The following is a 16,234-nucleotide window of genomic DNA, read 5'->3' as shown; positions in this document are numbered from 1 at the left end:
ATGCTAATTAAAGAAACTTAATTTTTAAAATATATATAAATGCAAAAAAATTCTTTATATAGGAGATATGGTGCTGGTTTGTTTAGGGAAGGTGTGGGTGCTTTAAGCTAAAGGTGCTCCAAAAACCATCTCTTTGAGCAGAACCAGAATTTTCACTTTAAAAATTATTATTGAGCAACTACTTGATATAAGATATTGTACATATTATATAGTTATCTTTCCTGTTATGGAAGCCTCCCATACATTTATAAATCTTATTATATATCCTATAAAACTGCATGTTATTGTAATATACTCTATAGTTTCTATTCTATCCTAAGATACATACATACGTATATATTATTTATCTTATAAAGCTACATAGAATACTGTATCTATTTTATAGCTATCTATCCTATTAAGACACACACATGTATATATACTCACATATATGTGTATATATATATATATATATGGATATGGATACACACACATATTTTATAAAGCTGCTTTCACAATTTCATAGCTTTAGAGCTCACAAAGACGTTTCAGACATCACCTAATACAAAGGTGTCAAACTCAAGTCATTCCTAAATGACTCAGGAACCAGATTAAAATATTATACAATATACATAATATTAATTTGTGGTTTTCTAAATCAATATGTAGGTCCCCAAAGAGTCATTTCTATTTGAATTTGATATCATTAATCTAATGTAACTTGCCCTGCCTTCATTTCACAAATGAGGAAGCTGAAGTCACCAAGTTTAAGTAATGTACTTAAGGTCACAAAGATGGTAAGTAGCATGAGCCTCTGGCTCAAACCTACAGCACTGTATATGCCGTGAGACTTTCTCATTTGCATTGTGATCATCTGTCTATATATTGCTGTATATATGTTTTTATAAACTGGGAAAGGTCAAGGGCAGTCTGTTCCCCTAAAACACCAGGTGATCTATAAGCATGAGTTTCCTGATCTTCTGAAGTCCACTTCTTCATCTCTCCCTCTGCCACCCACCCTTTGAACTTTGTAGATTGAGTGTTTGGTATTCAGTATGAGCTAATAGCAGGCTGTGTCGCAACTGAGCTGTTTCTTGCCCTCCTTCCCACTCAGAGCCATCTATAAGGCTGACCCATTCAACTGAAAAACCCAAGGATGCTGCAACTCCCATTACAGCCATGTGTGGGGGTCATTCCTATTACCCCTCCACATACTCCATCTCTCACCACCCAATACAATTGCTACTATATGAACTAACAGACAAAAGGTGAACTTACAAACTTCTAAAACTAGGACCCTTCCTCTAAAAAGAAGCTGCTACTCTCCCTGCCTTGCGTGGTCCTCCAGAGGCAGAAGTCATGGAATCGGCCCCACACCATTCCCACCTGCAACCCTAATGGGGGACTGAACCCCGAGTCCCTTTGAGGAAATGGAAAGGCCTCAGGAGTCACACACTATTAATGTCTCATCACATGGGCCAGGTTCACATGAAGGGGCTAACCTTAAGTGGGGAAGAAGCCCTTGGAATTGTGCCAGGTACCACTCCTGGCCTGCTGTGGTGCTTTGGTGTTCTGTGGATGGAGAATACAAACTTCTGGAGAAGGAAGAGACCCATCCAGTCAGGCCATGCCATCGTACCAATGAGGAAACTAAGGAAAATATGGTTAAGTAACTTCCTTGGAGAGGTACTTAAGCAACAGAGAGGGAGGCAGAGTCCAAGTCCTCTGGCCAGAGGCAATGTTCTTTTTACTGTACTATTTTGTTGTTGCTCAGCCATCTTTTTTCAGTCTTAACCAACTCTTTGTGACCCCATTTGGGGTTTTCTTGGCAAAGATAAGTGGCTTGCCATTTTTTCTCCGGCTCATTTTACAAAAAAGGAAACTAACAGTGTCATAGGCCAGATTTGAACTCAGTAAGATGAGAGTTCCTGAGTCTGGGTCTGGCACTCTATCCATTGCATCACCTCGCTGCCCCTACTGTAATATGCTGCCTCTGTTTTTCACCTTTCACCAGCAAATGACAGCAATAACAACAAAAGCATTTATTTTAACGGCTGCAAAAATATTATGCAAAAATTATTTTATCCTAACAACAACTCTGGAAAGAAGGTGCTGATAGTACTCCCATTTTACAGATGAGGAAACTGAGACAGGTGGAGATTAGCTGACCTGCTCAAGGTCACATAGTTAGTGAATGTCTGAAGTTGAATTTGAATTCAGATCATTCTGACTACATTCAGTATGCTACCAAGTCAGTGCATCATTAACTATCTCTATCAGAAGGGAAAGGACTGTCTATGCTTTTCTCCATCTCCTCCTCAATTGAGATCAGCCTTTGTCTAAAATACTTCTGAGAATGTGCTGACACTCTGAAGCAAGATTGTTAGAGGAGGCCTTAGGTTCTCTTAGTGACATGACGTAGCAAATAGACTCCTTTTGGGGGACTTGTGCCTTAAAATTTAAACCTTACTTCCCACTCTATTTCTCCCTCAGCACTCTAGCACTCCTCCTTGGAAAGATGAAAACAATGAAAGGCTAACAGAGAAACAAGATCGTTTCCCAGATTCTGCATGTAGGAAGTCCCAAGTCCCAGCAACCACACAATGTAATTTGGCAAGACTGATACTGCCCCCATGATCCCAAGTTCAAATGCACTATTTTTTTTAAGAGAAGGGGAAGGTGGCAATAACCCCAGATCCAACACAAACTTTGGGCAGAGTTTGGAAACAAGCACTCACATACTTTGAGACACTGAACATGTTACTGTTGTTAAAAACAAAACTGAATGAGTAAAGTCGGGGAATTATAGAAGTGTTCATTCATTTCTACAGGCTCATCTGGAGCCATAACTCATCCCTCTATCTGCTTTCCAAGCAGATATCAGGAAGAAAAACATTCAGATGGCCACAATATACGTAACTATCATCTTTTAGTGTTTAAGTCACTTTTGTATGGTATCTGCGTCAAGATTAAACAGTCTCTTCCTCATCCTGTCCCTCCTCCTTCCTTCATCATCACAAATCTGGCTGCTTGGTCATCACCCAGTCCCATGCTTTCTGGAAATGATTAGGAGGTGAATATTAACTATAATTACTCACCTAAAAAGCAAATTAAATTGGCAAGCAGGGAACACATGTAAAACACTTTGCCTACAATAAAGGACCATTAAAATGTCATCTATTGTTATTGCTGTAGAGGCTACATGGTGTACAGGGTAGAAAAAGAGACTGGGAATCAGGAAGACCCAGATTCAGGTCTCCTATTCAACACATGTAGGCTGAACAAGTCAATTAACCTATCAGATGCAGGGTAGGTAGTATGATCTGTTCTCATAGAAGGAGATTTCTTACTGGGAATTCTTTATACTAAAGGGATATTCCATAGATAGAAATGCTAGATTGCACCCAGATCCATCCTGATGTTTTCAGAAGGGGGAAAAAAGCTATTATACCTCTCTTTTTTGAAATTGCTTCCCTTCCCAGTAAAGTTTGGTTGTTCATTTAAAAAAATTAGTTTATCTACTTTTTTTTTTTCATTTTGTTTAAAAAAAAACTGAAACGCTTTATAAGTAAGTATTCCACAGACATATCTTAAACCCTTCACAAACTGATGTTTCCAAAATCGTGGTATTCTGTGACATACAGGTACACAATAGTATTATTAGAAGGTAGGTATGAAAATGATTTCTGGGGATAGGGATTTGTAGCAGTGGACAGTTTGAAATCCCTACTATAGCTGTATAATGTCCCCAATACCATATGGTCCACTCTTGCCCTTCCACTGAATTCTGGGCCCAATACAATGTCCACCAGAAATGCCTGTCTGAGGAACATATATTGATATAGTAACTTGATGGACTATCCATTCAACTGTTATAACTAGAAAATACAAGGTTTTTTCATTCCCTTCTGTCCCCTCAGACCTTTTTTTTTTTTAAACTACTTTAAATTACTGCAAAGTTTACTAAGGAAAACCTGAGGAATTGTAGGGAGCTAACTGATCAGCCTGATTCCTTGGCAATTAAGATTTTAATTAATATTTTAATAAATTGAATAAAGGGAAGGAAGGTAAAGAATAAGCATTTATTAAATGCCTCCTATGTGCCAGTATGTGCCAGGTACTGTGCTAAGACTTCACAAAAATCTAAATGATCCTCACAGCATCCTGGAGATGGTAATAATAACAACTACTAGCATGTATATAGTCTACATACCAGGCACTATACTAAGTGCTTTGCAATTATTATGTCATTTAATCCTCACCAATTCTGAGAGGTAGGTGCTATATTATCCCCATATGTCAGAAAAAACTGAGGCAGGGAGAAATTAAGTGACTTGCCTAGAGGTCACAGCTAATAAATATCTGAATTTGGGTTTGAACTTTGGTCTTCTTGATTCAAGGACGATCTTCAATTATCTTAGCTACCTAGCTTATCTTTTCTGATTCCAATTTCATTCAACTTCAACAGTTCCTTATTCCTCTTAAAAACAAAAAAAGGAAGGAGACTGTTAATTGCATCATTATTATCAGAGTTAGCAAGGATACAGAAGACTTGAAAACGATAGTGGAACCACTAATTTTATTTTATTTTTTTATTTTATCCAAACATGTGATAGTGAACTTCCAATAAGAAACCCCACCGCCCACCTCCAATTAGCAATACAATTCATGGTTTTAGGGTATTATCCATGACTTACCCAGGTAGTGTGTCAGGACAAACTTGAACTCAGATATTCCTAGATTCTCTACACACTAATATCATGCTGCCTCTTAAAACAATAACAATAGTAGACATTTCTAGGACATAGTACTATTTGTTTACAAAGTGCTTTAACCTATATTATTATCTAAATCATCCTCAATTTTATGAAGTAGGTGCTATTGTGGTCACTTGGCAAATGAGAAAACTGAGGGCACTTGGAGAGGTTTAGGGACTAGCCCAGAGTCACAGAGCTATTGCCAATTAATCAATAGACAAGATATTTACTAAACATATTATATGCAATTCTAGGAGCTGTGGACATAAAGGTACTGTCCTCAATGAGTTTACAATATTAGGAAGATTATCCATAACCAGAGTTCAAGTCAAGTCTTCCTGTCTCCTACTTTAACACTATCCATGATACCATGATGCTTCTCTTTTTTGTTGCCATTCAGTTATTCCTTGTGACCCCATTTGGGGTTTTCTTAGCAAAGATTCTGGAATTCTTTACCATTTCTCTCTCTAGCTCACTTTACAGGTGAGGAAACTGAGGCAAGCAAGTGACTTGCCCAGGGTCACACTGCTAGTATCTAAGGCGGATTTGAACCCACAAAGGTGAGTCTTTCTGGCTCCAGGCCTAGTGTTCTGTGCACTAAGGTGCCACCGATGCCCCCTTACCATGCTGCTGTTGTCATCATTATCTTTATCACCATCTGGTGATGGTGATCCCTGCAGCCAGCAGCTGACTAGCTCAGGGGTCCTCAAACTACAGCCCACGGGCCAGATGCAGCAGCTGAGAACGTTTATCCCCCTCACCCAGGGATATGAAGTTTCTTTATTTAAAGGCCCACAAAACAAAGTTTTTGTTTTTACTATAGTCCAGCCCTCCAACAGTTTGAGAGACAGTGAACTGGCCTCCTATTTAAAAAGCTTGAGGATCCCTGGAATAGCACTTTAGGGTTTGTAAAGCTCTTTCTAACATGTTGATCACAGGTCTATCATGAAAAACAAAATAAGAAACCACCCCCATAATCTTTGACTTCTTCCCGGCTGATTACTAATGGACCCTGTATGCCTTAACACAAGGTACTTGCCTTCTTTTCACATTAACTTAACAGCAGCCCTGTGACAGGGAAGCTAGGTGGGGCAGTGTATAGAGTACCAGGCCTGGAGTCAGGAAGACCCGAATTAAATCTGGCCACAAACACTTACTTCTTTGTAAAGAAAACCCCAAATGGGGTTCAAAGAGTTAGACACAACTGAAATGACTGAACAACAACAAAACAACAACCTGACTGAGCTCAGGAATATAACTGAGTAGATAAAATCACCAACTTTGCTAGGTGCCTGGAAGGCCTTGAAATAAATAATAACCATGAAACAATCAATTGACAGACATTATCAATAGCAGTTTAAAAAAATAGAGAAAAGAAAGGAAAAAAAATGTCCCATTCCTCATCCCCTCAGAAAACAATGCGAAGAGATGAGAAAAACTAGGAACCTACCAGCATAGTGGTAATTTGCTAAAGGATGACATTTAAATCTGATGGGTTTCTTCAGCAGGAGCATTTCCAAAGCAGCCTACAAACCCATGGAAAAGAAAAGAAGGATTAATCACTTTCATTCTGGGCCAAGCAGAAAATCTTATACCCCAAGGGGAAAAAGCAAGCCCATCCCAAGGGAACATCAGGGGAGGTAGGAAGAAGGAAGGAGACAGAAGATCAAGGAGATTTTCTGGCATTATACACCCCACATCAGAATCCAGGACCATCATCTGATTGTCCTTCCCTAAGAGGAAACCCAATTCTGCCAATTGATATGGGAAACCTGGCACAAGTAGAAAGGAGCATCTTGCAAAGGGGTCACCTTAGTTCTCAGTGCTATAGGCAACTCTCTTAAGTTACAGAAAAATTATCAATCAATAAAAGGAGATAACAACCTGCCTCGCTGAAGAAGTTCCTTGCATTAATGAAATCACAGGTGCAGTCCCTTATCCGACTCTGTGTTTCATTCAATAAATCATAATTGACAGTATTGGTAATATCACCACCAATATGGGTATAGAATATACTTTCCTTATAAGATTCTCAGCTCAAACCTTTTACATCTATAATCTTATTTATACTAAGTGATCTTTGATTTGAAAAATTAATGTTAATGCTGCCATTGGTTAAAAATTAAAGAACATAGGTATAGTGTTAAGAGACACTCAAGAGTATTACAGGAGTAGAGAACTGACTTTGAGGTCAGATTTCTTTTTAAGATAGTGGAGGTAGTGGCCAAAGCAGCTCCTAACACTTATAAAAGCACTCTCATCTCCCTACTACCATCAAATAAAAAAAGCACAGAGACATCGTCATACTTTCCTTACTCTGGCTTCAAATAACACTTCAGGCAGAGACTGGGTTTTGAACCTTCTGACAATTTACCACAAAGATTACAGACATCTCCAGATGGGCTTGCCAAGCCGAAAATGCTTAGAGTTCATATCCAGTGCCAAACCCTATTTGTGTCCAACAATAATCCCAGTTAAGTCTGAAGAGGCTCTCCTACTAAATGATAACTATTTGGAGACTATTAACCCGACTCCTGAGAATGATATAAGATCTGCATTACTAAAATGAGTGGCCACATGGATAAAGTCACATATTATGATATAGTTCAAGACTAATTGTTACGACTTATTTTCTTTTTTTCTTTTTAAAATTTTTATTTTTTTTATATTTCCAAATTACATTCAAAGATTTTTAACACTCCTTTTTAAAAATTTTGAACTCCAAATTCTTTCTCTAACTCCTATTCCTCTCCCACCTCTTGAGAAGTCAAGCAATATATCAATTATTCGTGTGAATTATATTTCCACTTTGGCCATGTTGCAAAAGTACACACACACACACACACACACACACGAAAAATAAAGAAAGTAGAAAAACTATTTTGCTGCGACTCAAGAGACATGAATTCTCCTGTGGAGGAGAACATTTTTTATCATGAGTATTTTGGAACTATGACACTTATTTTCATTTTCATAGAACTGGAGGATCAGAAATGAAGTTAGGACCACCTAATTTACTCACCACCACTCCTGTGTACAATATGAACAGAACACTGAGGGTAAGGTCCAGAAATAACAAGTGACTTGATTGAGTTAGTGGAAAGACTTCAAAGGCCCAAGTTTGCAATTCTCAGTTCAATCTTTTTTCTCAGGAGGTTAAAATAGCTCCCCTATTTAACAAGGGGGCAATAGGGAATGACTTTGGTGGTATCTGAGTGGGGTTTAAGGCAAAGGAAGGGAAACAAATCAATATAGTGAATGTGAAATATTTAATTATAGGCATTTGAATAAAGACCAAACTGGCTGCTAGCACAGAGAAGTCTCAGCAAGGTCATAGACTGTCTGGCTCTATATATACATACCTATTTTGGGGAGACTAATTATTTGTTTAAATAAGTCCTTCAGCCTCTATTAGCTTCTACCCTGGCTCCCTATGATGAAATTCAAGCCATAAAATGCAGACATACTCATTTCCCAAAGGACAAGTGTTGACAATTAGCCTAGGGAATCCAAAGTGTAATTAGAAGCATAACTCATTCATTCTCTTCCTACTCTTTCACACTCCTTGCATCTACTGAAGTAGACATGTCAGGCTTCTGATATCAGTATTATTAATTAATCAAACATGTGTGTGTGTGTGTGTGTGTGTGTGTTTCAACTATTAAGCAGTGCTAAACACAAACTACACTTACCATAATATCACCTTTGGCCTCAAAGAGAGAGTGCAAGGCAAATTCAGAATTTGTCCCTCCTCCTGGCAATGCACTCGAACAACACAAATTTAGCAGATTCTCCACTGTAAGAAATAAGAAGAGGCATCAGAGACCCGTCAGAAAACTGGGGATGACTACACTGACTAGATCGTGTAAAGGTCCCAGAAAAGGGGATCTACCCAATTCTTAACCAAATTTTCCCACACCCTAATACCTCTCTTCTGGAACTCTTGGTTTTCCAGCTCTGGCCAGGGCTTCCACACCAGTGTGGCCTTGTGTGTGTCCTTGCTCAGGGAAGACACATCCTGGAGTTCGGGGATCTCCGCTTGGAACCTCATACCAATATTGATGCGTCTTTATGGACAAGAAGAAAAACAACAATGTAGTGCCTGGTTATGAAAGACCTCCAAAGGTTAGCTCGTCAGGACACTAAGGAAGTGGAACATATGTACCCTCCTGCTAAAAGAACTCAGGAAGCATTTCTTTAAACCTCACTTACTCCCCATTCCAGGCATGCTGCATGTCCTGGGACAGGGAACAGTCTCTCCAAGTGAAGAGAGATGGGAACTTTCAAATGGGGTTCCACAAGATAAAAGGGGAATCCTGATTAATTCAGAGCAACATGGAACATCTCAAAATTGAACAATACTAAGAAGAATGAAGAAATTATGACTGATACTTTTAAGAATACAAAGCCGGGGAGAAGGAAATACGATGGGCTCAGTATCATTTCACATGGAGAAATAGGGACTATTAAGGCATAAAATCTTAGATCTAGAGGAACTTCAGAGGTTATGTGATCTAATTTATTCGTGAAGTAATTCTAATTTTCTGCAACATTGTTAAGAAGTGGTCTTCTCCACACTCCAGCAGTCTTCCCACTTTAGAAGGTGGCCCCAACCTTTGGTGACAGGCCCCAGAACCTCTACAGATGTTGAAGAAGTGTACAGAATAGTTCCATATTCATTCCTCCACTTGTGTCCCAATCCAACCCTCCTGGATGATTTTCCTCCAGATCCCTGAGTGGGTAACTTCCCCTACCCCCTATTGAGTTCCCTTTTGTGTGTTGCTTTCCCCACACTTAAGGTGGCAAAGTGAACAGAGCGCTTGTCTCAGAGTCAAGAACACTCATCTTCATAAGTCCAAATCTGGCCTCAGATACACACAGAGCTTTGTGAATCTGGGTAAGGCATTTAACCCTGTTTGCCTCAGTTTCCCCATTTGTAAAATGAGTCGCAGAAGGAAATAGAAAACCACTCTAGTATCATTGCCAATAAATCCAAATGGGATCAAAGAGAGTCAGATATGATTGAAAACAACCTACCAACAAATCTCTCTTTAAAACTAGGGACTACCTTTCTTTTGGTTTGTATTTTACTGCACAGTGCTTGCCACAGAGTAAGCACTTAATAAATCCTTGCTGACTTGATTTGGCCATGTAGCTTCCACCTGAAAACCTCTAGTTACATAAAACTCACAAATTAAAAAGGCAACTAATCTACTTCTGGACGATTTAATCAATAGGACGATTTTCTTTACATTAAGTTAACATTTAGCTCTATAATTTCCAGTCACTGCTACAAACTTTGACATCTGGGGCAAAGCAAAATAAGTCTAATGTACTTCCAAATGACAATATATCCAAATCCACAAAGACACCAATAGTGTTTCCCCTAAGATTCTCTTCTCCAGGTTATACATACAAGTTCCAACAACAGATTAAAACTGATAAGGAGACATGACAGAGAACAAAGATTACTGCACTTAGCATAAGTGGGTCGGTTATTTACTATTACTACTAGTAGTAAGTTACTACTTACCATTGACATCTTACTAAATAAGTTGCCTTGATTAAGTTTTCTCTGCCTCAGAAAAATGGAAAATCAAGAAAATGAAGGGTTGAATTTGATGATATCTAAAGTTCCTTCAAGCTCTAAATTAATGGCTCCAAGAAGCTCATAAAACATGGATTCAAGTCAAGAATAACATCGGACATTTATATGGTAATTTTTATATTTATTTTTTATAAACATCTCAAATGAGCTTTCATATAAGTCTGGGAGATCATCAGGGAAGTAATTTTGGCTATATGATAGATGAAAAAATGAAAAATAACAATGTGACATTTTGGGTCTCAAGCTTTAAAATGTATAATGTATAAGAAGAATTTACACGGGTGTAATTCACAAAGTAAAGAATGGAAGTATGGCAGTGAATATTTAGGTGAGAATTGTATGAGAGAGAAACAGAAACAACATTGTTATAGGAATAAATATACTAGGAGTCACCTGGCCAAATGGTTCGTCAGAGAGTACTTTAAATAAATCCTTTCATTGATGCCATTCTTTAAGGCAGTCAGAGATTAAATGATTTCCTTGAGTCAAATAGCTAGTAAGGACCTGAAGCTGTATTTGAACTCAGGCTTTCTTGACTCTATCTATTATACTCAGAAGCTTAAAGAAAATATGACCATATCAAGTGAAAATTTAGGATAGCCAACAAGCCAACTAAGTAATTTGGAAGCACAAGAAAATATATTCAACTCCAGAATGGTTACAAAAAAGGAAGCATTCAAAAACAAATTTCAGCAATACCAACCATAAGTAACCTAGATAATAAAAAAGGAAGACATCTAGAGAGGCCTGTATATTGGGATTGCAAAAATTACTCTCTCCAGTGAGCCCAAATCTTAAAGGAATGTATAAAGAAAGGTAGACAGAGAGACACAAAACTAAGGATAAACACAAAAGAAGGTGAGCCATCCACCAAAGAATAAATCCCAGAATAAACAGAGCTTGAGAGTTGGGGTGGAGGAAATAAGTGCAATTTTTAAAAAAGATACATTCAATAGAAAAAAAGAACAAGGAAGGACTAGAATGTATGGGCAGATGGTGTAACATTAACTGATGACAAGAGAAAAAGCAGAACTACTGAACTATTTTTGTTTCTGCCTTTTTCTACTGAAGAGAATGATCTTAAAAGTGGAAAGGGCAAAACCACACATATATACACACACACACACACCCCACCACCTATCCCCAATTCCCCTTCACTACTTAAAGACAATTGAAGGCAAACATGAAAGAGATAAATATGAGAGGAAAAGGAGGGAAAGAAGTAGGGGAGAGAAAGAAACACAGAGAGATGGGAGGGGGGGCAGGGGAAGAGAGAAAGACAGAAAGGAGAGGGGTTGAGTAAGCATGCAAACCTTAGTTGTTTCAAATAAATGGAAATAAATGTAACTTTTTAGTCCCACGTCTCAGGAGAATAAAATAACTTGGTGATGGGATACCATTTGGTGATGGGATACCATTGATCAAAATTGTCAAGGAATTAAGAGCAGTTCTAGTAAACTAGAGAGACAAATACCATGTCTTTCAAAAAAGAAAGACAAGTAGATTCCATTGTAAGCTAATGAGCTTGAGTTTGATACAAAGGGAAATCTTTAATATAATCATAAAATAAATGATTTGTGAGTACTTAGACAAGTAAAGGAGGAACCCTTTCAAGTTGATATGTGTTCCTGAATAAGTCATGGAAACTAACTTTATTGGTTTTTCTAAAAGCATTACAAGATTAGGAACATGGTTTTAGTGTACCTAGGATTAAATGATACATTTGGTAAAGGGTTATTGTGAGAATTTTTAGAAAAAAAATATATACAGTTTTTTTGGATTCACCAAGAGGGAGACAAAAGGGTTGGAAAAAAATCTGTCAAAGTTAGGTGAGAGAAGGAGATGGAATGGGAGTTAGGAAGAAGGAAGAGAGGGAGGGAGAGAGGAAGAGAGGAAAAGAGGGAAGGAGGAAGGAAGGGAAAAAGAAGGAAAAAAAGGAAAGAGGAAAGAAGAAAGGAAGGAAGGACGGGAGCAAGGAAGGAAGGAACAAAGGAAGGAGAGAGGGAAGGAGGGATGGGAGGGAAAGAAGGAAGAGAGGAAGGAAGAAGGGAAGGAGGGAGGGAGGGAGGAAAGCACATCTGAGTTCTAGGATAAGATAACCAAGGACTCTGAAAACTTTTATGCTTGCATGAAACAAATGGGCTTTTCAAAAGCCTGAAATATTAGTAGTTAGTAACTGGACTAACAAAAAGAATCCTACAGTATTGCCTCCCTGCATTCCCACTCTTCCCCCCTAAACACCAAAGCCAAAATCTATTGTACCCTAATACATCCTAACTTAAACCAGAACTTTTCAAATTTTCCCCTTATTTTAATGATATCATTCCTTTGTGAGGACACAGGACCACGGCTACTATTGTATATGAGAATGTTGTTGTTCTTGTTCTTAATAAACAAATCAACAAGTTTCACTTACGGTTCAATGTCCAATGACTGCTCCCCCAGGCCTGGTGTGAGTGCTGAGTTGCCCCCATCAATGCTATCTGAAATACAAGTCAGAGGTCACTAAGGGAGGGGATAACAAGACAGGCAGGTTCACCTACCTCTTTGGCCAAAAACTCAAACACTTTCACTATTTCATCAGCCTTGAATATTTCCCCATCCATGGACAAAGTAGAGAATTACTACTCATCACAGGCCTAAGAATGAGTCTTGCTATGCTTCAAGTCCTGCTCTCCATATCTACTGGCCTGGTGACCATAGTTAAGTCACTCAATGTGGGCCCGTTGGCTAAGTCAGTAAATTACAGAAGATTGCAAAGCTCTAACAGTGGATGGTATCCCCACAATGAAGGAATAATAAGTCTAAAAAGTTACCACTACCAGGGAAAGTGCCCTCCCTTGCTGCAGCCTGCTAGCCTAACTCTATTCTATCAGTCAAGCATCTCATGAAATCATAGGAAATTTGCCTGAATTCAAGCTTTCCTGACACAAGATTCTCGTGGTTCCACTTTAAATATCAAGGTAGGATGTACTTACCCAGCTGCTGCACACAATGATTAATCCTGTTAGAGGATTTCTCTCATTGTCATTTCCTAATGCATGGTTTTTTTTCAGGTCACTATGTCTTTATTTGAGACTACAAGCCCCTAGAAATCTTCCTACAGGACCCAGCGCCAACAGAGAGAGGCAATATCAAAGTCTCTGACCCAGATTCACAGGGAATGCAAAGCTATGACTTACTTGAACGGCACAGGAGCACTCTGGGTGTGGGCGTCAGGGGAGTGAGTGGCAGCTGCGGGTGGGGGCCGCCGTGGGAAGAGGTGCTGATGACGTTGCTGAAGAGGCCAGAACCCTGCCGGACAGGGCTCAGCATAGGTGGGGGCGTGTAGGGAGGCAGCTCATGAGCAGGGTCCAGGAGGTGGTCCCCGAGGATGCGAGGGGATCGCAGCTGGCTCTGATACAAGGTGGCAGTCGTGTACGAGGAGGTGGTGTTCAGGTTAAAGGAGGGAGGGGGGATGAATAGTGGTTCTGGACGATGGCGATATTTCTTCTTGTCCTGGGTGGGCTTAAAGTGTTCTTCAGTTCTGGCCATACCTGGCTGATGCTTTCTGGGAATTTCCTAAAAGGCAAGGTGAGCTCATTTCAAATATTTACTACTTGGATGAATTCTCCAGCTCATGCACATTGTTTCCTCTGGTGTGAAGGGGACGTGTCAAATCCTTTTTGCCCCCTTCCTCCCCCTCCTCTCATGCTCCACAATACCCCATTCACTCCCAAGGGTTAGAAAAGTGAACCCCCAAGAATAAGCCCTTTTGATTTGGCCAAAGAGGAAATATCAGGTCTGGGTAAAATATGAAAAGTTAGGAAAAAGAGAAAAAAAGCAGGATATGGGGAGTGGGGATGGCAGGAGCAGTGAGTGAGGGAAGGGTTATAAATTCAGATTCTTTCATTCTTATCACTACATTCCCATCTGCTGAGAGGAGTCCAGCTGCAAGGTCTCCTGGAATTCTCCATCAATTTCCCAGAAGAGAAAAATAAAGACATTAAATGAATGCACCCAAAGGAGAAAGGGGGGAGAGGGGGAAGAAGAGAGACAGAGAGAGAAAATGTGTGTGTGTGTGTGTGTGTGTGTGTGTGTGTGTGTTTAAGAGAAGACTGGGGAGGGAGAGAGAGTATGTGTCCCTATCTCACAAGACATAAAATTGTTCCCTCCTTTGGTACCTTCCTGGGCTCCCTACTACCTAACAGGAAGAAATGAATGCTTAGGTGTAACTATCTAACAATGGTCTCTGCAACCTCTTGCTACCCCCATCACTTCTACCTGGTGACTCAACAATCAGTCTACATTTATTAAACACCTACTCTGGATCAGACCCGGAGCTAGGTACTGGGGATATAGGTCCAAAGAGGGCCAAAATAACAAGTCCTGCTCTGAAGAAACATCTGGGGAAAATTCTTGTGAATAACTGAGCTTCCTTTAGGCAGTCCTAATTTTGTTTCCCATCAGCCTGAGGCACCAACTATAATAAGGAAAGGAAATATGCTACACAAAGAAATAGAGACATAGATATATATATATATATTATGTAAATGCATGGCATGTCTAAAGAAAACAGAAATGGTTTTGAGATTATCTATTCCTTTCTATTATCTGTGGAGTAAAAAAAAAAATCAGGGCAGCTATATAGACTCTTGGGTCATTTGCATATAGACTCCTCAGAGAACATCTTTCCAATCTGCTCTCTTTTTTAAAGGCTGTCAGGGTTAAGTGACTTGCCCAGGATCACACAGCTAGTAAGTATTTGAGGCTTTAGTTGAACTCAGGTCCTCCTGACTCCAAAGGCCAGCACTCTATGCTCTGAGTCCTTCTCAAGTCACTCTTTAAGTCAAAACCCCACATAATCATTGTTGAAGGTCTTCATTACTGAGTTAAGGCAGGCAATATAAGACAATGGAAAAACCAATAGTCTGGAAGTCTTCTTACTGATTTTGTTACTGACTTGGACAACTTTAGACAGGTCCCTTCTCTGGATTCAGTTTATCACAGAACTAGATATGCTCTGAGATACAGAGTGGATGGAGAATTTATTTCATTTCTGTTTGTTCTCGAATCCTCACTCTTTATCCTTAGCAAGATTCCTGGAAAAGTCAATTCTGAGAATCTCTGAGTATGGCCAACACCAGATTTCTACATCTTTGCCCCTAGACGCAACGCCTTCCTCTCCTTTCTACCACTCAATTGCATGCTATAAGATCTCAGGTTTGTTCAGTCATTCAGCTGCTTCTAACTCTGTGACTTCACATGGGGATTTCTTGGCAAGGATGCTGGAGTGGTTTGTCATTTCCTTCTCCAGTGAATTAAGGCAAACTCAGGATCATGGCAAACTCTGATGACAAATCTGAACTCAAGTATCTGGACTCCAAGCCCAGTATTCTTTCTGAGCCACCTTGCTGCCTCTGAGATCTCAAGGTAGGATAGGATAAGATAGGGTAAAAGTAATCCAGGAGGGGAAGGAAGAGGAGGACACCTTATCTCTCTCAGATAGGGCCCATACTCTATCCACATAATATTCAATGGTCATTTTGACTTCAGGACCATTAGGATAGTAAATAGTATCTCCTTAGTCATATTTTGAATATAGGAAATACTAAATTTAGGGTGATTGTGTCTTCCTGTGCCCTCAAATTGGTTCTGCAGAGAACAATAAAGAATATAGACTCATTACCACTCCACAGGGCCCCCTTCTTTCTCATACACTCTACCCCCAATTCCCTTCCTTCCTTCAGCAGCACCTTTGAAATGCTGTCCAGAGCTGTCCAGACTTTATCCTGTCCCCTCTAAGGGGATTTCCAAGTCTTCTGCACAGAGGGGAGCAGTGAGAGCCAGTGGGAAAGGGAGAAAGTGAGAGCAGAAGGAAAATGAGGGAAGGAAAATCCCTGGAGGGAAC

The 16,234-nt window shown here is 39.6% G+C and overlaps 1 protein-coding gene across 9 annotated transcripts in view; it reads right to left on the bottom strand.

Moving 5' to 3' along the window:
• The window catches only part of TRERF1 (transcriptional regulating factor 1), a 321,009-nt gene that overhangs the window by 31,941 nt on the left and 272,834 nt on the right, over window positions 1–16,234 (bottom strand). For all 9 annotated transcript variants that reach the window (XM_031964844.1, XM_031964843.1, XM_031964842.1 and 6 more), the window contains 5 exons: window positions 13,527–13,905; window positions 12,761–12,827; window positions 8,664–8,803; window positions 8,429–8,532; window positions 6,187–6,262 (listed from right to left, as the gene is read on the bottom strand). In XM_031964844.1, coding sequence (XP_031820704.1) covers window positions 6,187–6,262; window positions 8,429–8,532; window positions 8,664–8,803; window positions 12,761–12,827; window positions 13,527–13,905 — 766 coding nt within the window. The remainder of the gene's footprint in view (window positions 1–6,186; window positions 6,263–8,428; window positions 8,533–8,663; window positions 8,804–12,760; window positions 12,828–13,526; window positions 13,906–16,234) is intronic.

This window comes from Sarcophilus harrisii, chromosome 4 (genome assembly GCF_902635505.1).
Source record: "Sarcophilus harrisii chromosome 4, mSarHar1.11, whole genome shotgun sequence".
In the NCBI taxonomy this organism is placed as follows: domain Eukaryota; kingdom Metazoa; phylum Chordata; class Mammalia; order Dasyuromorphia; family Dasyuridae; genus Sarcophilus; species Sarcophilus harrisii.
The sequence above is the reverse complement of the archived record's forward strand: the minus strand, read 5'-3'. Positions and strand labels throughout refer to the sequence as shown.